At 31.1% G+C, this 23,622-nt stretch overlaps 5 protein-coding genes across 8 annotated transcripts; 4 read left to right on the top strand and 1 right to left on the bottom strand.

Moving 5' to 3' along the window:
* Positions 1-489: 489 nt before the first annotated feature.
* On the top strand, positions 490-3,100 carry Bm10593 (PHD-finger family protein; the record flags this gene model as incomplete). The annotated part of the gene is made up of 9 exons (XM_043081578.1): positions 490-577; positions 677-807; positions 1,095-1,212; positions 1,508-1,587; positions 1,699-1,818; positions 2,033-2,200; positions 2,418-2,468; positions 2,660-2,762; positions 2,994-3,100. The coding sequence occupies 9 exons, from the start codon at positions 490-492 to the stop codon at positions 3,098-3,100; spliced, it is 966 nt and encodes a 321-aa protein (XP_042937512.1).
* Positions 3,101-4,966: 1,866 nt separating this feature from the next.
* On the top strand, positions 4,967-7,270 carry Bma-bag-1 (BAG domain containing protein; the record flags this gene model as incomplete). Its single annotated transcript, XM_001902447.2, has 6 exons — positions 4,967-5,060; positions 5,600-5,731; positions 5,912-6,027; positions 6,281-6,380; positions 6,661-6,788; positions 7,139-7,270. The coding sequence occupies 6 exons, from the start codon at positions 4,967-4,969 to the stop codon at positions 7,268-7,270; spliced, it is 702 nt and encodes a 233-aa protein (XP_001902482.1).
* Positions 7,271-8,305: 1,035 nt separating this feature from the next.
* Bma-rnp-6 (Rnp, putative) lies at positions 8,306-13,959 on the top strand (the record flags this gene model as incomplete). 4 transcript variants are annotated; one of them, XM_043081574.1, is made up of 15 exons in its annotated part: positions 8,306-8,369; positions 8,452-8,555; positions 8,949-9,113; positions 9,415-9,573; positions 9,879-9,980; positions 10,197-10,273; positions 10,622-10,750; positions 11,083-11,344; positions 11,542-11,757; positions 11,948-12,145; positions 12,297-12,445; positions 12,705-12,927; positions 13,048-13,171; positions 13,343-13,497; positions 13,783-13,959. In XM_043081574.1, the coding sequence occupies 15 exons, from the start codon at positions 8,306-8,308 to the stop codon at positions 13,957-13,959; spliced, it is 2,304 nt and encodes a 767-aa protein (XP_042937508.1). The 4 variants fall into 4 exon arrangements, with proteins under 4 accessions (XP_042937508.1, XP_042937509.1, XP_042937511.1 ...); XM_043081575.1 differs by having other exon boundaries at positions 9,879-9,992; XM_043081576.1 differs by lacking the exon at positions 8,306-8,369 and having other exon boundaries at positions 8,505-8,555.
* Positions 13,960-15,343: 1,384 nt separating this feature from the next.
* Bma-hint-3 (HIT domain containing protein) lies at positions 15,344-16,703 on the top strand (the record flags this gene model as incomplete). The annotated part of the gene is made up of 4 exons (XM_001895698.1): positions 15,344-15,424; positions 15,808-15,916; positions 16,237-16,397; positions 16,527-16,703. The coding sequence occupies 4 exons, from the start codon at positions 15,344-15,346 to the stop codon at positions 16,701-16,703; spliced, it is 528 nt and encodes a 175-aa protein (XP_001895733.1).
* A 1,297-nt stretch (positions 16,704-18,000) lies between these two features.
* Positions 18,001-23,359, bottom strand: Bm1446 (BTB/POZ domain containing protein; the record flags this gene model as incomplete). The annotated part of the gene is made up of 14 exons (XM_043081573.1): positions 18,001-18,048; positions 18,207-18,303; positions 18,438-18,548; positions 18,932-19,047; positions 19,447-19,563; positions 20,011-20,090; positions 20,237-20,426; positions 20,846-21,028; positions 21,229-21,348; positions 21,435-21,520; positions 21,866-21,974; positions 22,380-22,604; positions 22,923-23,072; positions 23,279-23,359. The coding sequence occupies 14 exons, from the start codon at positions 23,357-23,359 to the stop codon at positions 18,001-18,003; spliced, it is 1,713 nt and encodes a 570-aa protein (XP_042937507.1).
* Between the last annotated feature and the right edge of the window lie 263 nt (positions 23,360-23,622).

Here is a 23,622-nt window from a genome sequence, read left to right as displayed (position 1 = left end):
AGACAATGGATGAGAGCAGAGATGATGAGTTATCAAAAGAGAATATTGGTGGATTGAATTATGAATTGGTAAATTCGAAATAATATCCGGCTTGAGAACGAGAGAAATACAGGAAATAGTGTTTTTGGGCATTGGCTATAGTGATTAAAAATGAAGAAATAACGCACAAAAATCGAGATTAGAATGTTATAGTAACTGAGAGTAAAAGAAGGAAGAGTATTGTTTGTGGGGAGAGTATTACTGATTATAGAGCAAGATATGTCTCTGTTGAAGATTTACTAACAGTGTTAAGAATTTTAGTGGTGATAAGAGTCTTCTAATATCATCAAGTTATCAGAGATGACTTATCCGAAAGTATTTCTATGCTATCTTTTCACTTCCGTTTTTTCTAATTAATCAATTGTAAGAGTCAATTCAAATTATAATATTTGGGGCGAAATTTACAGAAGTGATAGGGAGGAGATATCAGTGCATTAAAATATCACACAGATGATTTCAACAACAAAATCATCTAAGCAGTTCGTTTCATCAGTTGCCATGATGGAACGTCGGAAACGTGAAAAGGAACGAAATAAATGTTAGTTTCAATGCTTTGAATTATTTGACCTCGGAAAGTTTCACTTAATTTTTTTCTTCAAGAAAATAAAAAATATAAGTGAGAAGTTAGCTGCTATAGTGTCGATGAAGAGAAAGTTACCATCAGATGCAAAGTTGCGTTTTGGCAAAGAATTTTTTGCAAAATTATGTGAACTGTTTCAAAGTGCTGAAGAGGATTCTTGTGATCGATTACGTCAGATGCATGATGAGGTAATAAATTCTCATACCTTCATAATATTGTTTAGATAAACGAAAAATTATATCATCGCAAAATTAATTTAATGTTAGAACTAGCAAATCAATTGTAATTCTGTGTTTTTGAAACTGTCTTTGATTTAAGAAAACTAGAGTTTGTTTTTTAATTTTTGACCTATTTAGTTAAAATCTTTTTTCTTATGAGCATTCCTTCAAGATGCTCATTAAGGCGTTATAAGAGGAATCATTTATGCTGAGTTCGTGTGAACTTCGTTGCTTCACTAGATTTTTGTTATTTACAGTTAGCGGCTTATTATCAAGAACATGATTTGAATGTTATGTGGCTATCGGATGATGAAGCTGATAGTAAGGAACTTAAAGCACCATTATCCAAGAAAACTCATCAGGATGTTAATAAAGGTAATTTAGTCTTTTAATTTCAAACAGTTTTTTAAATTTCTTTTATCAATCCGCAATCATGACATTGGTTGCTTTTTTTTTTTTGTTTTGTTTTCAATTTTGAACTCTATCATATGTTCACTTATGTTCCTCATTCTATTAACGATTTATCGCTACGATTGATGATTAGTACGATTTTCATTTTCGCGGCTTGGACTATTAAGCCATGTTGGATTAGGCTGTATAAAATGTATGTCGTGAAAAGCATTTCAATTTTTTTCTAAATATATTGCGTGCTAAAAGAAGGTTCTTGTAGGCGATATGCGTTCAATAAATATTCCGCGATCGAAGTTAGAAGCTAAGGAGAAACTGAAACTAAAGTCGAATACTAAAAATGTTAGTGGATTTATTGTTGCTAGTTTAAGTTTGCCATATTTTTTTCTGTAAAAACTTTTGTTTTGCTTTCCTACGTTTAAGATTTTCTGTAAAAATTCCTAATGCTTCCAGTCAGTGGTAAATAGTTCACCAATTCCATCATCATTGTTATTATCTCAGTTTGAATTAAGCGATGATTCTGATGACAATACTTCACGAAAATTTTCTGGGTCTCAGAACAAAAATTGTAAAGTAAGTTCATTGAAATTATTAACGGTTGACCAACGATTTCAATCTTATTCAATAATGAATAATATAATATTTGACAGTAACTTTTAATAGCACACTAGTATACATCAATCTCCTTTATTACTCATTCCTTATTATTCGAGTAGTGTTCTTAATCGTAATAATTATCATACGAAGTTCTATAATTCATCTTTCCATAATCTGATTGTTTTTACAGGTTTGTTATGCATGTAGTGGTACAACGAGTTTGCCAAGTAATACGATCTTGGACTGTGAAGAATGTGGCAAAACTGTTCACCAAAAATGCGCTCGTCCTGAAATTACAGCTTTACAGGCCAAAGATCCACGTTTCTTATTCGTTTGTAATGATTGCAAAGACCGCGATGTATGATTTTATATTTAAATCATCGTACTGCGCTCTGATTTAAGTTTGGATACGCACTGACAGTCCATTTGTTTCATCATAATGCCAACTATCTTGCATTATCGCATTCTCACTAATCTTTTATTCATTATTCATGTTTACATACTGCAATATATTAATAATTGTATTTTGAAAGACAAGATTTTACTTGCTTTTTTTTTATTGCTATCTCTTGCAGGACGAGAAAATGGGGTCAAGTTGTTCGAAGTCAGTTACTAATTTTAGAAAAGTGATTTTTTTTTTCATTCCAATTTTTGGATAAACTAAAGAAAACCATTTGCAGGATGTTAGATTTTAATTTGTTAAGTACTTCCTGGATAGAGTACGAGAATGATCCTTGTGCTAGCGTTATATATAAGATACTTAATACAAGCAATAAAGTTAACACAGGTCATTTTCTCATGAATTTGTTGACTGCAGGATGATAAAGGAAGCATGCGAAAGTCTTCAGAGGAAAGAATTCAGCCGCTCAAACCGGAAAACGATATCTTAGTAACATTCTCGAACTTCGCTGCTAAGAAAGGTAATCTTGTAATATTGCAGAAATCTTTTTCATTTATTTTTGCTTTTGTACTTATTTTCTGCATTAATATTATTTTATTTTATTAGTGCTGTGATATTTGTTTGGGTTTAATGTGGAATTTAATTTCAGTTGGATTCTAAAAGTCAAAATTTATGGGAAAAGTTTTTTCCCATCCATTCATGTCGCTTATGAAAAATGTCTTTTGTTTAAAATGTCTGAGAATTATTTCAGCAAAGAAATCCGCATCGTCAGGAACTAGTGGTAGTTCGAATCTGCAAGTTAGTGGCGTAACAATAAATAAAGTACTTCCTTCCTTTAGTGTTAAAGATCGGAAATAATTCTTATCCATATTCTTAATTATTTATTAGTGTTGTGATATTTGTTTGGATTTTAAGAGAGAGTGGAATTCTATGTACTCATCTTTACTCCTACCTTTAGTTTAGATGTTATTGTTCTTGTAGATAATACAGCATTTTACGAAGTGATTATTTTGTATAGCATGACTCACGTGAAAACGTTTTGTAAATCACACCATGCAAGAAGTGGAATAAACTCAATAATTTTGATGTGCAAATAAGGATAAGGATTCGATTGTCTTCGACATGAAATTAATTTATCAAATGAATAAAAAATATGTATTCAAGAAAAGATAACTTATACAGCAGAGCAACTAGTTCGAAAAGGTTTCAACTGCAATCTTGAATTGTTTGCTTCAAAATCTATTTTTGCGATGAAATCTCAAGAGACTTCGAAGGCATTAAAATTAATACGCCTCATACTATTCCATATCCAATTTAATGACAATTATTTAGTTTTATAGCAAATTGGAAATATAACTTCTTGAAAACTATAAAATCTATACAAAGTTTTCGTTCATGGGATTGTTATATACGTGTTCGTGTGTTAGATAATTCAATACACGAATATTTTTCATATTCATTTCAGACATGTGCACACAAATGCAAAACGCGAACGTGTGCGTGAACTAAAAGGCACGGGCACGTACATATGATGCAGAAGGTAAATGTGCACACACGTTAAATAAGGGCAATATGCATACGACAAAGCAAAAAACACACGTAAACATGTATAGACGTAAATACGAGGACGTACGCGTGCGCATACATACAATTATGCATAAAACACTGCGCACATAGAAACATAAAAACATAAATGCACGTGAACGTTAAGGACGCACATTGCACACATCTACACGTACACACAAAATATTCATATAAAAAACACGTATGCACGGGCAAGTACGAGTGTGAAATAGTGTATGTGCGTGTGCATATGTGACGCAGATGCACAGACGCAAGAGGTGTGTGTCAACACAAAAAGTATACATATGCGTGTGTTTATGTAATCACAGGTAGGTACACGTGCGCACATACACATCTAAGTGTGAAACGCTTAGAAATGTAGAAAACGTATATAACGGGTGCGGCACGCACATGCATACGACCAAGACGCATGCGCAAACGTGGACGTACAGTGAACGCTAAAACGTACACACAGACGTTAAAAACGCAGAAATATACGGAGGCAAAACGTACACATTTAGACTCATGCAGGCAGATACACTGAGAACACACTATTATGCACGTGTACACGTAGCATTTGCCTATGATTCTCTAAAGTATCTGCTTCTTCCCTTGCTCTAGCCTCTGAATCAATACGCTTTATAACAACTTTTCATGTTGGCATTTAAATGCTATCTGTGCAATCCTAATCTCAAAGATACCATCTAATAGAATGCTAAGCGGTCTCAGTGATTGGTTTGGTATTAAGTTGACGTGGAAGACTGTTACAGAGGGTTTCTAGACATATATTTTGCTCGAGAGAAGTAAGAGATTGATCCTAATGTTTTGTAATTGGCTAAGTAATTTAAATTTTAGGTAAGAGTAAACAATTTAACTATTTAATTTATAAACTTTTTTTCAGTTGCTTTTTCTTTTTGCTAACGAAAGCTAAATAATCAGGCAATTAAAAAGTTCAGTAAATAAATTTACTAAAGCGTCAACAAAATACTTTTTTGCCACGTATAATGATGAGCAAGTATGCGAGTTACGTAATATTTAATTTTGTTTATAAATACGTTATCCATAAGAGCGTGTGTTGTTTGATACTTATTACTGTTTGTTTTGTTACTCTTTAATTTCAATTTCTTTTTTTCAAGGATTTATTGATTGAATAAGTACGCAATGAAATTAAATATTTCGTGTGCAACTAAAGTTTATCCTATAGAGGTTGACGTTGAAGAACTTTCAAATAACGTGGCTGAAAGTGAAGCTACTTGTAAGTGAAAAAATTTTTTTCTTTGTCAGTCAATATGTTTGTTACAAATTTGTGAGTATTTTTGGAAATATTAATTTTTGATGGAATATTTTGATGTCATGGTTATCCGTATCTTTAGTGTTATATGAATTGTAATCTGCAATCGAAATTATATAAGAAAAAATAATTTTGAAAAAATAACACCAAGAATACATCAAATCATTCGTTTAACAAGCTTTTTCGGAGTGCTTAAGTTATTTTTCTATATCTAATCTAAAATTATATTCCTAGTCGTATTGTGTTACTTAAGTATTAGACAGTTTAAAGAGTGGAAATTACAACGTATTTGCGATTTTTTTTTTCTTGATCTTGAGGATATACAGTGATAGAATAAGGTCTAATAAGTTATTATGAATGTTAGTTTTTGCAATAAAGTCAATTATTATGAATCTACTGATGAAATAATAATAAATACGAGAATCTTTTGACAGGTCCAACTTTTTTTCTTTTTTTTTAACCTGGTAAAACCTCACTGCTAAATAGTTTTTCAATTTTTGTAGCAGCTCAAGAGGATAGCACTATTAGCACGAGTACAGTAGATGCAGGAAAGATCTCAACGTTTGGATCACTCAAACAGCAAATTTGTTCATTGTGCAATATTAGTCCAACTGCTTTAAAAATCGTTCACAGAGGTATGATAATCTTTTTGAGAAGTCAAAAAATAATTCTTACTTCTAAATCTTTTTGTCATCGGTATTATGGAATATAGTGATGAAAATATTATCAATGAAATCAATCAATTAATCATGCAGTAGTGTTTAAATTAGGATGTCAGGGAAGGAATTACGTAATGCAGAAATTCTTATATTTAGGACGCATTTTGATGGGTGATAATTCCACTCCACTGTCATCTTTTAATTTTAAAGAAAATGATAAATTGTTGATTCTTGGCAAACCACCGGCAACGGCAACAGATATTGGATGGAAGGTTGTTATATATAAAATAGCTTTTATTCCACTACAGCATTAGCAATATAGGTAACTAATTATTAGAAATGGCACACTTGGTGTTAAAGTATATTTCGTTAGGCTTTTCTTGCAAATTAAATTGAACTTTTTTAAGTTGTTAGGAAAAAATTTCTCTGTCTTTTGTTGTACGGTGATGTAATATAGAAATCAAAACCCATCAGGACAACAATTTTATTAAGTTCAGAACTGCTTAAACTTACCTATTTTTAAAGCTTTTGGTTGATTTTGAGCGGAAGCATGCTATGGATATATCTAAAACGTATGCAAGGAACGAAAATGATCTGACCCAGTTGGAGAAGAACTTCTTAAAAGGTTTTGTGACTTGCTTGCTTGTGTAATCATTTAATAATTTTCATCAAATAACAACTCACAGTTCAGTGTATTTCATAACTCTGTTATCGATTTAATTTTGATATCAATTAACTTTTAGTTTAGCTTGGATAATACTTAATCTACTGTTTAACTATGTTTTACCACTCTACTCATATAAGAAGGGCCGTTTTTTCCTGAGTGAATGAAATAAATATTGACATTTCTGGTTAAGACAAAAAGATTAATATATCACATTCTGTCTGAAAATCAAGTACTACAGATCCTGAGAGGCGAGGATACATCAAGGGAATGGATAAACGCCTGAAAGGATACACTGAAAATTGTATGAAACTCTTAGAAACACTTGACAGTTTGCAGATCAATAATGATAATACCGACGAAGAACAAGTAACTTTTTTTATTTTCATGAAAACTTTGGAGCTTATAGAAATAAAATATTTAAAATGTGCATATTGTATTGCAAAACATCCAATGAAAATATTCACAATTAATAAAAAATAATAAAATAATAACAAGCTAATATGCCTGCAAATATACTATATATGAAGAAAATATTGGCGATTAATACCAGAATTATCAATACTGTCGAGAAATTTTCGTGTTCTTAGCTCATTAATCATAAGTATCCCACTAATTACTTCCTTCTATCTACTGCATATGTTTTATCATGTTTTTTTTTTTTTTTTTTCTGACTAAATATGCATAATTTTTGAATATTTGTGATTGAGAATTTAAAGGTTCAACGAAATCGTGAGAAGCGAAAATTTCTGGTGGATGGATTGCAAGATGCACTGAATAAGAATGATAAACTGGTGGCACGGCTAACTGATTATTTAAATCGATGCGAACATCCCGAAGATGCTTTATAGTGGATGTAAAATCATTCCAATTAAAATATTTTTATTACGAAATAATTTAGTTTTTGAAACATGCATTGCCTAGCGTTTTAATTTATCGTTTCTTGTGAAGAATCCAAAACATTATCATGTCAAGATTGGACTCTCTGCTAACTTTTGCTAGTTTTTTGTAATTTTATTTCTGCTAGATACTTATATTTGACATATCAGACAAGAATTGACATTTCATCAGAAAATGTGTTACAGAATATGTTTGCAAGTTTTCCATTCTTCCATATTTTCAGTTTGTCATTTAATACCGTTCATCAGTGATCGGCATGTAACAATAAATCATCAAATTTAAAATTACTTCATCGTTCTTTTGTTCTTACTCATCCTTTATTCTATTCTGTGGAAGAATTTCTAACATTTATTCAGCTGTCGCATCAGCATAGTAATATTATTTGATAGTCATTCTCTGTTCAGACGTCATTCATTTGTATCTATCTTGTATTATGTATCTTTTACTTTTCAATTTTTAGATTATAAAATTTTCTATTGTCTTCATTAATGATGTCAGTAATCCTTAACTTGTCCAATTTTGTAATCATTTAATCATGACTTTATTAAATTTCGAGCTTTAATTTTCAACTTCGTTTCGCATTATTGGTTATTCATGCCTTTAGACAGTACATATATTATTTGCCGTCATTCGACCATATTTAAAAATTTTGGAATACCGTACCCATAATAAGAATGTTATGAACGATCAGCATTGAGGTACGCTCTGGACAACGCCGTTATTGGGATCCCGTAAATTGATGTGAGTTTCATTGCGCTCCCATTGTGTCGTTGCATGATAATTGTGCTGGACGAAAACCATCGCATTGGAGTAGCACAAGGAGAGTGGATAGTAGCCAATGTGGTCGAGTGTTATCATCTGGTGACAATAGTCCGATGAGAAGAAGTAGGTAGGTTGAGATTAGCATTTCTGGGTGTTATTACGCATGCGTTTTCAACATTGATCAGAACGAGTAAATTTGAATCGAGGCATATATTGTTTAGATTATGGATGAACTCGAACAACAACAACCAGACCATACGACTGTTATTGGAATGCAGGTCAAAGCAGGTTCGTTTTTACAGGATTATTTCATAAGTTGGAAAGTTTCCTTGTTTATTGACACGTCTTTTGTTTTGTTTTTTGTTTTCAGAAAGTAATGGTACTACAGGATCGCATGTTACAACAGTACCTGTTACAACATACATGCCAAGCGAAGCTCTCGTACCAATGCCCGTTCTCCCGCAGTCTGGCGCTGTAAGTTTCTCGTGAACTATTTTCTCTTCTATTTTTATTTTATCTCATTTTGTCGGTTATTTTTGCCTTTTGTAGAAACCTGTGTTGCGTATTTTGTAAAAGGAAAAGTTTAAAAAAGATATGTGTTGTATCAGTTATATGAATTTTTCTTCCATATTATCCCTGTAATGACAGATTCGCTACCGCTGCAGAGTGAGGATTTAGATCGTAATACCGGAAGTGGATGAATAATTCAAAAGCTGATTCGAAAAGATTTTTTTGTGTGCTGCAGGTTATATAACAGAATCGTTGTGAATATCCGATTTCTTATAAAAATACCAAGCTATACCGCGTTTTGTTTGCTAGTTGAGCTGCGGCGTTTCAAAAAAATTTAACTTTCATTCTTTTTTCAAGATTATTGTTGGGCCTGGAGCTAAGAAAGAGGCTCAGCTACTCGGGTTGGGCCTTGTAAAATTGCGCAGCAAGCAGAAGGATTGGTTAGCAGATGCAAAAAAATATGCTAAAGAACAGTCAATCAAGCAAGTACTTCTCAGACAGACACTTGCACACCAGCAAAATGTTAGTGCAACATGTATATAAATTATTTAGAAGAAGGTTAATGTGTGTTGTTTCTGAACTTCATAATATTACTTGATTGAAGGAATAAGTTGTATGAAGAGGAGTTCTTTGTAATTTTGCATATAGAAGAAAGCTGATTCTGGAGACTTGAAGGGAGCAATGCGTGAATTAACAAATTTTTACTGATTTTAAATTTCTGAGCAATTTAGTAATTCTTTTATATATCTTCATCAGAACTAGTCTTCATTACAATTCATAAGACTGTGCTATTTTTGGTGCTGCAATCATCTTATTGTTTCAGCAACAAAAAGTGGCAATGTATGCACAGGCTTTATCTCTTATGGCACGTGTTTATATTGGTTCGATCAGTTTTGAAGTTCGCGAAGAAATGATAAAGAATGCCTTCGGTGTATTTGGTCCAATCAAATCAATTAATATGAGTTGGGATGCCGTTACAGGGGTTAGTTCATACCAATCCAGGCGGCATGAGATGATAAGAAAATGTTTCTACCCTTTCCTTGTGAAGTTACGTAAAAAAATGAAGTCTACAAAGCGGTTTATAGACTAGATTTTATGAATTGTCGCTAGTTTTATTTGAAATACTGTTTAGAATTCTTTTTGTTGATGTTCCTAATATTGAAAGGGTTCTGTACTTAGTGGTTAGATAACTCCAATGATATTATCGTCGTTGTCGATGATCGTGATTTGCAGAATAATTGGTTTATATAAGGAAACTAACTTGTACTGCATGTTGTACTATTTTAGCATCACAAAGGTTTCGCATTTTTGGAATACGAAATCCCAGAGGCAGCGCTTTTAGCACAGGAGTCGATGAACGGTGTGCTGATGGGCGGCCGCAATCTCAAGGTTAATGTTCTAGTCAGTTAATTATCTTATTATCTTTTATTGTGTTTTCTTTTGTAATCCTGGACGGACTGTCATGGCTGCTGAATTCTTATAGACGGATCTTTTATTCAATATCCTTACTAAAACATTATTAAGATGCACAGGTGTTAGTTATATGCTTCAAAAGAGTGTAGATTAGGTAGATCTCGAGTATTACACACTGATCTCAATTTTGAGGTCGGACGGCCATCAAATATGCCACAAGCTCAGCCGATTATTGAAATGGTGATGCAGGAAGCGAAAGCATATCATAGGTTAGTACCTCAAATTTGGATACTTATGGGTTGTTTTTCTAAGATTTAGTTCATTGTAATCATAATATTAGTGCCTTGAATAGTTTCCAGTTGTTCACTGCCAATTATATGAAACTTTTATCAACAAAATTTATCATTGTAATCATAATAGTAGTGTCTCGAATAATTTCCAATTGTTCACTGGCAGTTATATGAAACCTTTTTCAACAAAATTTTATCTACTAAGAATTTTACACTTTTATCTGCATACGAAAAGTATGAGTATTTGCAAACATTTGTTTGAAAATTAATTAGGTTTTCGAGACTTATGACACATACGTCCTTCCTTTTCTAGTTAACTCCTTCCAGGGTCTACGTTGCATCGGTTCATCCGGATCTCTCAGAATCTGATCTCAAAAGTGTATTTGAAGCATTTGGTGAAGTAACAAAATGTCAACTAGCCAGAGCTACGGGGCCGAACGCTGGAAGCGGACATAGGTAAAAAGCATACAGATGCCATTTTATACTGTGAACATGTTATTCGTGTTACCTGGTCCTATTATATTTAGTATTTCGTTTATGCCATTTCCTAATGGAATTTTTTGAGCCTTAACAGATATTTCATTTACGGTTCTTTCCTGTAGAAACATAAAATTACTGAAATTTAATTACTTCTATCACCCACCAATCGGTCGTTGAAATTGAAGGAAACATGTTTTTTTCGTACTGGTAAGCAATTATTTTTCAAACTGTTGCAGGCGATTTCAGTTTGATATTTTTTTTTTTTTTATTCTATAGATCTATTAAATAAGAGTTGAACAATGTTGCAGAGGTTTTGGATATTTGGAATTTAGTAATGCTCAGTCAGCAAATGAAGCCATTGCTGGGATGAATATGTTCGACCTTGGTGGTCAGTATTTACGCGTTGGGAAATGTATCACACCACCGGATGCACTAACATATATCGTTCCCACATCTGCCGTGAATCTGCCGACAGCTGCAGCTGTTGCAGCTGCTGAAGTTACTGCTAAAATTCAAGCCGAAGAAATGACTGCAAAGAAGTCACCTGTTCACACTGCCAGCACGTCTCCGGTAGGCTGAAATATAACCATAAACTGTGGGATATATTACCTACTTGATACTAAATCAAATCTGAAATGTGATCCATTCACTTAATTAGATTGAATCTGCATCCTTCATCAACGTTCAGCATTATCAAATTTTTTCAATTCAAAACTTCTGATTTGCATAAAATTTGCATCCATAAAACGCATCTGTTGCTTTTACAGTTGTCAGGAGGTATTACGGTTCGGCAAAGCTCACCGCAACCATATAATATGCAAGCGGCGCCACCGGTAGGTGTTCCAACAGTTCCGCCTGTTGGAATAACAACTGTTCCAGTGGTCGGGCTTGCAACAATATCACCAGTAACAGGAGCAAAGCCGTATGCTCCAGCGGTTGTTCCCCCAACACCTCCGCCATCTACTGTAGTTGTTCCTAATCAGGTATCTCTTTTTAATATGCATGAATTTAGAGAGTTCTACTGTGTTGTGAGAAATACCAGGAAATGTTTTACCTTGAACTGACAGAAATACATGAAAGACATAATAAAAATTTGAAATTCCTTTCTAAGTTTTTAAAACTTACTAATTCTTTGAAACCTTTCTTGTGCAACGTGTTATTGTTGTCTTCTAGATTTCAACGCCACCTACACCTGTTGCAACGCCACCACTTCCACCGGGACCTCCTCCAGGTGCTGGTGGTAGTACCCGTCGAGGATTTGGTGGTTTTGCCGTGCAGACACCTCCTGTGCAAGTTGTTAGCATTCCGCCACCACAAGTAATAACATCAATACCAACACCCGCTACCACAATTCCGGTACCACCGCCACCAGTACGTATTGATTTCAAAAAATTTCAAGAAAAAGTACTCATCCGGCTAGAACTGAAAACGTTCACTGTATTATAATAGAAAATTTTATATGTAGATTTACGAACAAAGGTAATGTCCTGAGTATGTTTTTGAAATTTTGCAAATCGTGCAGGTTTCTTCAATACCGCCACCTCCTGCAACATTGTCGTCTACACAGTCATTAATATCGAGGATAAACATTACCACTCCAACAAATTCTGCTGTTGAACCTGCTACATTTGCTCCACTTCCAGCTAACATTGCTCCTATAGATCGTAAAACGTTAGTTTTTAAATTTTTAAAACTGGACCATTAAAGAAAAAAAAAATCTGTTTAGAATAAATTGCTGCATTTTCTGAAGTAGGTTGAAATGAGTTTACTGAAACGGACTCGAGTTTACGATAAGATTGCAGAGTTTAATTGAACTAAAATCTTATAAAAACAAAAGTAAGGAAAAAAAAAATACGTAGACGGAGGACAAAGGTGTAAAGCAAAGGTTTACTCTGAATGGAAGAAAAAACAGCTGATAAGTTAAATTCAGGATGGCTACTACTGATGGCGTAATGGATCAGCTTGCAATTGGTCACGCATCAACAAGTGATTCCGGTAGTATGGCTTTGGTTATTTCTGATAGTTCCATACCAGGTCGACGCGATTTGCAGAGGACGAGTGGGAGCAGTAAAGAAAAAGGATCAAAACCGGATGATAAACCACAGAAAAAGAAGAAGAAAAAGCCAATATCCGTTGTACCAAAAGGACCACAGGTTTATTCGTTTTTGCTTACATTTTCATAGAATCTCTTGTATTCATTTTTTTTATTTTAGATTAGAGGTTTTTGGTTTGGACTTCGTTTTAATATTTAATTTGAGTAGATATTATTGCAGTTGAACACTCCTCAAGCACTGGAAGCAGCAAGCCGGGCTGGTGAACTCAATGATCAGATGGCTGCGCAGAATGCTAATTCAGATGATGTATCACTGGCTGCTCAAGAAGGGTTAGAAATCAGAGGTAAGACTTTTGGTCATAGAGCTGATTTTGGATTTCTTTTTATAGAGCGAACTTGGGTCTTGATATTTGGGTATTTTGACCCGATTTTTTGGTTGAATATATCGTCATTTTGTTTAAATTATTTCGCTAATTTCCTCGAAATATGTATAACTAAATTTGTCCATCACTTAGGGAACGATGCAAGGCATCTGTTAATGCACAAACTAATGCGAACAAATCGATCAACAGTGATAGTGCTGAAAAATATGGTAACGATTGAAGAATGCGACGATGAACTGGAGGGTGAAATTCGTGATGAATGTAACAAATATGGCAAAGTGCAAGAGGTAAGGAGGGCAGTAAACTTGAATAGTATGATAATGAAGAACTCCGTACTTCTTTACTGAGAGTTTAATTTTGTTTCTTGTGATAGCGACTGGAATGCGTTTTTAACATCAGTGTTGTTTGCCAATGCTTAATAAATGTGGAGAGTGCTAAATTTCACATGTACCAATAAATTCTAATTTCATTTCCGATATTTTATCTTTTTTGATAGAGGCATAATATTTCTCGAAAAAAAATTTCGACTTCAAAGTTTTATGGACCTATGTAACTATAATAGTATTTTTCAGGTTGTAATAGCTCAAGATCCAGCAAACGGTAGTGTGAAGATATTTGTGCGATTTGATAATCCACAGGAAGCAGATACGGCGCGGCAGGCGCTAGACAAACGATATTTTGCTGGTCGTGAAATTTCAGCTCAAAATTATGATCAAATACTCTTCGATCATAATGATTATTCAGGATGAAAATTAGACTCAATTTAAGATTATGAAAGATTCTTAAGAAAAATGAAGTGTCTCCATCGGTTCAAAATGTTCTATACTTTTGGAATTATGCTGAATAATTAAATTTTAGATTTCGAATTCTTTCAGTAAACATCCTAGGGAAATGTTGTAGGTCTCCTGTAATGACGAGTTCTGGATTAGAGGGGCATAGCTTTTAAATTGTCAGGAATTGAACTAAAAGCTTGAAGAGAGCGAATTACTTCTGGTCAATCTATTATTACTCTGTTCATATACTTATGCTTGTTTGTTTGTTTGTTTAAAATAGTTATCAGTTGATTTTGGCATTCTTTGTTGGCTGTCAGGACAGAAATAAAATGAGACATTTCATTATTATTACTTTTCAAAATTTTTGCCGAAAATATCGGAGCAGTACTTTTGAAACAGTGTTTCAGTAATTGAATACTTTTATACATACATAAATTGAATTTTTAATTTTTTAGAAATTGGAGTCTCTTTCCTTCTCCCTGTGAATCAAATTAAGCTGAGCTACTCAAATGTCTGAGTTTTAGTGGTAGTTTCCTTCTTCCTAAATTTCATACTTCAGAGCAGAAGGAAAGTGCCCAAAAAGGCACTTTCAGTGAAGTGAATGGTGTTAAAAATGCTGGAAGGGTGGTTTTGATGTGATGAAGTATTATAACAAGGCAAACCGTCGGGCCACTACCATTTTGAACAATCATCCACTTAAATGCATTCTCGACATTCGCTCTATTTATTTTTATTAGAAATTAGTTATTGCTATTATTATTAATTATTTATTATAATTGATATTATTATTAAAAAGTAATCTTTTTTCTCTTTAATATTTTTGAAAAGTCTTTATCTTTTTCTTTTAATCGTGAAATTAAATCGATAACGCATGTTCTCGAAATGTTAGATAAGTGTTTATTACCAAAAGACATCAGAAAGAATGGAATTAAGGAAGAGTGCTGAATGTGCGATACTGATTCATACTGTTTTATTTCGTCTCGTTGTTTCGTGTATGGTCGCTAGGTTACTGTTTTTGAATGGGAAAAATTTTTCAGCAGATAGTTGGAGTAGTCGGTAGCATGTGAGATATAGTTATATCCCCGGAAGCAGTCATATACTATTGTCATCATCAATGCAACTATTTTCCAGAAATAAGAAAATCATAGTGGTATTATTACGATAACATTAGGATCAATTTGAGGTACACCACAGATTTAGAAGCTTAGAAAAATCTCTGTTTCTAAATAATTTAACTCAAGAATTTCAGTTCAATTGATTGTCGTGAATCATTAAAATTTTCATTTTTTTTTTCTTACTTTTCGTTTTTCTCTATTACTACGATCATAAATATAACGATTGTTACAGGATTCATTAAAGCATGGCAACTGCAGTTCGAGGGTGTGTATTTTGTAGTATTATACATGGTCAACGTGACAAGCATTTGAAATCATCTGATAATGTTAGTAGTCACTTATGAGATTGTCAAGTGAACAGCTGAAATAGAAGATTTATAGATTACGACAATGTTTTGTTGCAATCTTTTAACTACTTAAGACTGCTTCTTTAAGACCGTAGTTATATGCCTTACTTTTTATATGTCTGACATTGTCTTCTAATGACATATAACAGTCATATTTGAATTTCATGCATAGAACTTATGCTTTTCATGCATAAAGCTTATGCTATCTGAAGGTATTTTTTGTTCACTTTTGTATTCTTCCTGTGATTGTTTTAATTATATCCGGCGCACTACAAATTTGTGCTATAAAATAATGAACTGAAGCAGTTACTTTAAAATTATTTTTTCCTGTTTACTGTTTACTTTCGGAAACGACATTTAAGGCGGTGGTAATTCAAGATAGATCACCACATGCACCACATCACTATCTAATACTCAGCAAACTGCATATCAATCAAGCAAGTGATTTAACAGTTGTTGATCTTCCCCTTGGTGAGCTATTTCTTAAGACTTTTGAAGATATGCTGCACAGTGTTGTCCACCACTAATACCGTTTATTTGCTTGAAGCAATTATTGATGGATTTCATTATTTCTTCAGTGGTTAGAATTTATAATGAAAATAAATTTATGAAATACTGCACTAATAGAAGTCCATCTGAAGTTTAATTTAATAAATTATTTATTTTCAAACATTTCGAAATCACACGTTAGTTTTAGTTGAAATTATGTGTCATTGTAAATTTAGAAACTGGTATAATTTCAAATAGTGTTGTAATAACAGTAATTCTTTGCATTTCTTACTGTATTTCAGTAAAAGAAATGGATCATCTTGGACGAGATTATTTGCGCGAAACACTGAAGGAGAAGGGTGAAGCTGATACTGTGGAAGGTTTGCTACGAATGGGCTTTCACTGGTCAATATTTGTTACTGTGCGCCATCTTCATATGCATCTGCTGTATCCGACGAGAGAGGTAAATTAAAATTTGATTGTATATAAATAATGACGATGATATACATTCATTTAATATGTACATCTTCATATAAAACGCAGTTATTTCATCTCAAATTATTTCGTAGTAACTAAAATTTCATTATTGCAGATGAATTTCATATATCGGTCGATAATATTTCGATCGGGACGATTTTTCCGCACAACAAAAAATATTATCGATAATCTGGAAAAGAAAAAAAGTGCTGATGGTCGATTAGATCGAAAAAAGGAGGTGAAGAGTACTCCTGCCGCAACTGGTCAAAATGATTTACCAGATACAACGTAATGTTTATCTTCCACTGTGATGTAATTTAATCGAAAATTTGTAACTTTGTGATAGCACCTTCAAATGATGGTTGAAATTAGCAGATTTTCTTTGACTATTAACTTCTAATCCATGACATTTTCCCTACCTACTACTCTTTTTTGTGCTTTTTCTCTAAAGAGCCCCTTTTTATAACATTATCTGTCTATCTCTCTATCTATATATATGACATCAAATAAATTTGTCTGGATATCACTTAATTTTCTGGATTCTACTTCATGTATAGTTTGTGTAATATTCACATTTCGGTATTGAATGCGATAATGGTAATTGATAGCGCATAATTGATAGTAGCATTACATATTAACTTGCTATTTTTACAACAAAGCATTTTACTGATACTGTAATAATATGTAAGAAATGTATCGAATTTGTTTTTTCTGTGCATGACTATCAGTTACCGAACTGTAAATTTTGTACATAGCTTCTTTTACATGGTATATGATAATTGGGCATAAATACTAATTGTGTGCTAAGTGCTAATTCATTTATATGTTTAATTCTTAGTCATAAGTTGTAAATTGTACATCAAAAATGCCTCTGTCTGCATTTAATTTTTTTCATATTCAATTCCCATTCTTTCACTAACTTGTGATCTATCTATTGCACTAGGAGAGAAAAAACTAATTTTCATATTTTCAGCAGCAAAATGTGAAATACATGTCCAATTCATAACAGTTTTGTCATATATTTCACAATGCTTTGGTTCATCTAAAATTTAAATTTTCATTTGTCATTTTGCAAAAGTTCTGTGATTTAGTATAAATTTAATGAAATAAATTTTTTCTCTTCTTGTTATTATCAGAGTTTTTATGATAGATCTTATAATTTTAAATCTAAAATGATTTGTATGGTCTTCCTTACTCATCTTTTCAGGAAAAAAGTCAAATGAGTTCTGAAATGTAACATAATTTTATGTGAAATATGAAGATATAATAAGAATTCTGCTCATTCAGGAATGATTGTTGCCTTCATGTCTGAGGTCTCCTCATCTTCGGAATTAATTTTGCTCTTGAAAAAAAGTTTCTTGTCATCATGATTTATTGTAATCTCTGCTGTCATAAAAAAAGGAGGGTTCATCACTTTTACAAAAACCCATCACTAAATTTAATTGTATGGCAATGAAAGAAATTAAGCCTTTCAAGCCATTACTGCATTTACAGGAGGGTATGTTCTATTTTTTATTACATCTTTTAAAATGTATAAATAAACAATTTTATTTACTTTATCACAAAACTTGATATGTTAATTCAAGCGTTCAATTTATCTCCTCCGAGCTACCAAAAGCTGCTTGAGAATCGATCTCCTGCAGTATACATCACAAATACTACGATAATTTAAGGTTAGTTCTGTGACTGTCTGTCATCTATATTTTGAATTAGGCTAGTATTCATGTATAAGCAAAATGCTGTATAGAGGAAGGTATCATTTAAATAATCTGGAATGATAAAAATGCAATCAAACCATAAATGTTGATAATTTTTTGTCTTGTTCAACAGTTGTGTTTCCCTCATTACCTTCTATTGTTAGTAATCGACTCAAACGTTTCGTTGGATTCATGCTTAAAAATTTCTTACTATTGAACTTACATCAAATTAAAATTCCGTATTAATAATTAGTTTGATCACATTGATATTCTGATTGAAGAGCTTTATCTGGCTAATTTAAAGCAAAGAAAAAAGATGAAAAGAATACCCTCCTACGCCCCATCCAGAACAAAATCTGTCCAAAATTTGACTTCTTGTTCGTTCTGTCAGTTTCATGAAATCTGCATGATTGATCATTGGAAGTGCAAAGTGTCGGCAGCTGAATGAGAAATTTCGTGAAAATGATCGTGAAAATTTTTGCATTTTTTTTTTTCAGTAAATGATTAAAATGATTTTATTGCTTTCAAAATTGTTTTTTGGAAATTCCAGTGTACATTTTGAAATTTTATCTATATAATCTTATTTTAACTAAATTATATATATATAATCAAAAAGCGACATCAATGTAATAACATTCAACTTGATCACTAATTATTAAATAGTTTAAATTAGCTACCAATGTCATTTTGTATAACAAAATTTTTTTCTTAATTTTATAATAACTGATGAAAGAATCATAAATACATTAGTAAATGTTCATTCTTATAAGATATTTTATGTTGCAAAAAAAGAAAACTTGCAATAACCAATTTAAAATTATACCTATTTTCTATTCGATGTAAATTTCGGCGTAAAAGATTTTCTAAGTTATATTTTTCAGCTAATTCGAAATATTCAATGAATCGTTCAGGTGAAATTGGCGGTTCTTGAATTAAATACTACAAAAAAAAAAAAAAAAAAGGAAAAAGAAAAGCAACAATAAGCTTGAAGTTTTCAAAATCAATGTCGGTATTAAACAAATTGAAACACATTATAATTAAAAATGAAATTAAGGGATTTATTTCATAATGTCCACTTAATTACCATATTTACCTATTAAAATGAAACTTTTTTTAGATAATCTTTGTGCAAAATTTACAACTCTTAGTGTTATTAGCTACTTATTATTTCTCTTTTTTTATTTTATCACCAATCACTTCTCTATCACTCGTTGTTTCATACTTATCATCCATACAATTAAGAACACTGTCAAACTTATAATTCAATTTTTACTATATTTTATGTTTCAGTTATAACAATCCTAATCTATTAGACTAATTAAATTATGCTAATGCTACATTTTCAATTGAGTTTATGGCATTTTCCATGTGATAAGCGCTACAAAATAAAAGCATTGGTCGTAGTAAAATGCTTTCGATAGGTTTATTCCAGGGATAAATATGTTGAAGCAAAGCCTGAAATTGCTTAATTCAATATTTTAAATTCGTCAATTTGTATTATCGCTTTCCTTCTCTCTCTCTCTCTCTCTCTCTCTCTCTCTGTCTGTCCCTGTCTCTCTCACTCCACCTCTCTGCTTTCTTTCTCTTTTTCCCATTTTTAACCAAATTCTCCGCAAAATTATTAATTTTTATCGATTTATTTATTGATCAGACGATTCAAAAGAATGCAAATGTCGGCGTTTCTCTTTTTTTTAAGTTCAATCATAGAATATCAGAAAAAGTTTTCTGCAATTGAAAAAAATTAAAAAATATTCGATTTTGAGTGAATTATAATTTAATCATATTTAAACAGCAATTTTAACATTGTTTGTGATATTTTGAAAAAGTTTTAACAATCATTTCCTGTCTTCAATAACTTTCTTTTTTTTCTAATCATTATATAATTAATATTGATTAACTTACTTCAACAATATATAATGGTGTTTTATTTATTTTTGCACATTCCTCTGCTAATTCACAACTCACTTGCACTATCATTTCACCTGCAAAATTTTAAAAATATTATAAAATACACTGAGTTTAATCAATGATATTTTCAAAATAATTTACTTTCACACAAATCCCAAAATGACTTTAAATTTGATGCAAAAGCATTAAATGGAGAATATAAATAAGCTTTCTGGCATACCTTTATTACCTCGACCAAACATTGCATCGTTATTTACTTTCATGATACCTTTATTTACATATAATTTAGTACCATTAACAATTAATATCACCGTATCATTATCATCATGATCATTTTTGGGTGGGTTACGAAAGTTAATCTCTTTGAAGAATTGATCACGTACTGGTGTTCCCAGTGGTAATGTTTTAGCCTAGGAAATAGATTTTACTCACTTTTTATGCAAATTATTTTATGCTAATGTATTATACTATTGTGATGACGTGTGATATTATCATGATAACGTTTAATACCACTATAAAAACGTGTAGTATTGCTATTATAGTAGATAATTCTTTCTAATTACTAAAACTTTTTAATTGATTTATATTTTATAAATGAAAATAACAAATTTTGATGTTATCGATAAAGCAAAAAAAAATTATTTTCTAAAAGTTTTTTTTTTCAGTCATAGATTGATCATTCAATTTTACTTTAGCATCATAAATCATTAAATTTAAAAAAGAAAAAAACATTGGAATTAAAAAAAATCAAAATGAGAAAGGTTAGAAAAATAATTTTCATGCAATATTAGTATATTTTTTCATTTTTATAGTTTATAAATTAACAAACCTTAGCAACTGCAGGTAAAATAATATAATTATATATGGCATCACCGTATTCCAATTCCGGATTTAATCCATTACGGATAATATCTACCCAGTAACCATCCTGTTCTGCTTTGTAAACTAACTCTTCGATAGCACTCGGTAGTTCAAGTTTGATTGCTTCCGTTATCTTTTGCTCCATATACATCTAATCATGTTGTATTATTAATGACAATAAATTTTTATTATTGTTCAAATTAATAAGATAAATTAAAAAATTTTAAATTAAAGCAATTTGTTAATAAATGAAATTGAAACTTATTGACAGTTACAGCATTGATTTGAATATTTTAAATAAAATTTCAAAATAAAAACAAAAAAATGGTGAAATATTGATAATGAGCTTACAGATTCATAGTTGACAATATAGGAAGTAATTCGATCAATGATACCATCCGCTTGGAAACCAACTGCTGCTCGAGTTAAACTCTTTAAATTGGCCCATATTGGTCGTTTGGTTGGATAAATCTGAATTGTAACCAAATTTGAGCAAAAATTGATTTTTTAAAAGTTAGAATTATTTTTTGAAAAGTTAAAAAGAGTTAAAATCAAACCTGATATAAAAGTTCCTTAAAATCATTTGCATCCGTATCACCCATATCAACTATATCACCCTCTTCTGCATACTTTAACTTTTCAGCTGTAACATAATTAGTTCAAAATTAAATCAAATTAATCAAATTAAATTCTATTGCTGAATAGTAAAGCACCCAAATAAAATTATTAATAAAGAAATGAATGAAGTAATTCAACAATCCGTATTACTGCTATTTTTCTTTTAAACAAAAACAAAAATTTGTTGAAATAAAAAGTTGCATATTCAGAGATAAAGCAGAAAATGTTTTTCTCTTTTTAAAATTTCAAATCACTTCCCTTGTTTCTCAGAATAATTTCCAACATATTAGCTAAGATAAAAGATCAATAGGCAATAAGTGTTATTATTATTATATGTTTAGTTAATTAATAAATGAAATGAAATTAGTACCCATATAATTGGAATGCAAGCTAAGCAATGCTTTATAAACTTGCAATGTTTCATCTTTGAATTTTAGCGTTATATCGCCATATTCAAATTTTGGTAAAAAATTATGGAGCTGCAAAAAATATCAAAATTGTTATCTCCTTTTTCATTAAAAAAAAAAAAAAAAAAAATGAAAAGTAGATTAAATAAATAAAATTAGAATGATGAAAGGAAGAAAATTTTCGAAAATATTTCGAACATTTAACTGAATTTAATTCAAAAAGTATTAAATGTGAAGTATTAATTATTTATCAAATTTTAGTAATTTTTATGCTTGTACATATGTTCGCAAAATTTTCAATCACAAATAGTTAGCTTCCAACCAGAAATTTAATAGTTGTTATTATAATTAATTTCCGTGATAAAAAATGATTATTCCTTCTATGACAAAAAAAAAAATAATTCTCTTATCTTTCCTTGTATTATTACACATATTTTAAGTGACTAAATTTTTTTAAATCAAATAAATTAAACATACCATTTCAACAAATTTCATTTCAATTCGTACTCGTCGAATATTTTCATCATTAATTCGAATTACAATCGGTGGATAACGCTTTCCAATCTCAAATAAATCACCGTCCACTACTCGATCCGTGTCCGATTCAGCTGTTCCAACTCGAAATCGTATTTGCATTATATATTTCCATTCCAAATTTGAAAATTTCCCTTCACCTGTTACATTTATATTTATTGTTTCCTCCTGAAAAATGTTAATATAATAATATGAAACAGATATTATCCTTTAGTAAGGATATTATAAGCTCACTGATAAATTTATTTAAATGTTTTGCTTTGTTTTTCTTAACTTCATTTTAATTTTATATGATTTTTTTCTTTATTTCATCCTTAATTTTGTTTATTTTAATTATTTTTCTTTTCTTTTTTCTAAACAATGATCAAATTTAATGAATAAAAAGTTTATGCAAAAAAAAAAAAAAAAATTATTTGACAAAAAGAAAAGGAATAATTGAATGAAATAGCATATCTGTCTAGTTTGTCCAGAAATAATAATATAAACTGCTGGTAAATGAAACCGAATAGTACCATTGGTAGCAAATTCAGCGGGAAGAATACCAATGCCAGCAACCGATACTGAGAACACAATTTTATAATCGATAGCTGGCAAAGGTATAAAGTCAGTAAATTCTTCCGCACATGTTACTGCTGACTAAAAATTAAAATAATTAATATGAAATTGTGAATAAAAAATAAAAAGAGCTAAAAATAAAATAAGCAAAAAATAAATTAAATTTAATAATTTCATGTTGAAATTGTAATATTTCTACTCATTTCAATAATCGTATATAAATTTTGCTACTAATTCTTTGGTAGAATTATTTGAAATTTGTAGCAAAATGAAATGAATTTAAGTACCAATGCCGCTAGCAATGACTCATCAGAATCTTCTGATTCCATAGATTTTTTTGCAACCGCTTGCATTTCATGCAACTGCATGACAATAACATCTTGCACGCATTGCTGTCATTTTAATATACGAATATTCTAGTAGGTTTAGATGAAAAAAGAAAAAATAATGCAAATGTAATAGAAAATTAGTCATTTGTAACAACAATTTTCTTTGCAACTGAAATTATAAATCAATAAAAAAAGTAATAATTGAAAGTGCTAAAACAAAGGGCAAGAAGAAATGTATATTACAATAATATTAATATTTTGTTAGCATGTATTTTAGTTCTTCAAATGATATAAAAGGATTT

This window comes from Brugia malayi (assembly GCF_000002995.4).
Source record: "Brugia malayi strain FR3 genome assembly, contig: Bm_v4_Chr4_scaffold_001, whole genome shotgun sequence".
Lineage (NCBI taxonomy): Eukaryota > Metazoa > Nematoda > Chromadorea > Rhabditida > Onchocercidae > Brugia > Brugia malayi.
The sequence above is the reverse complement of the archived record's forward strand: the minus strand, read 5'-3'. Positions and strand labels throughout refer to the sequence as shown.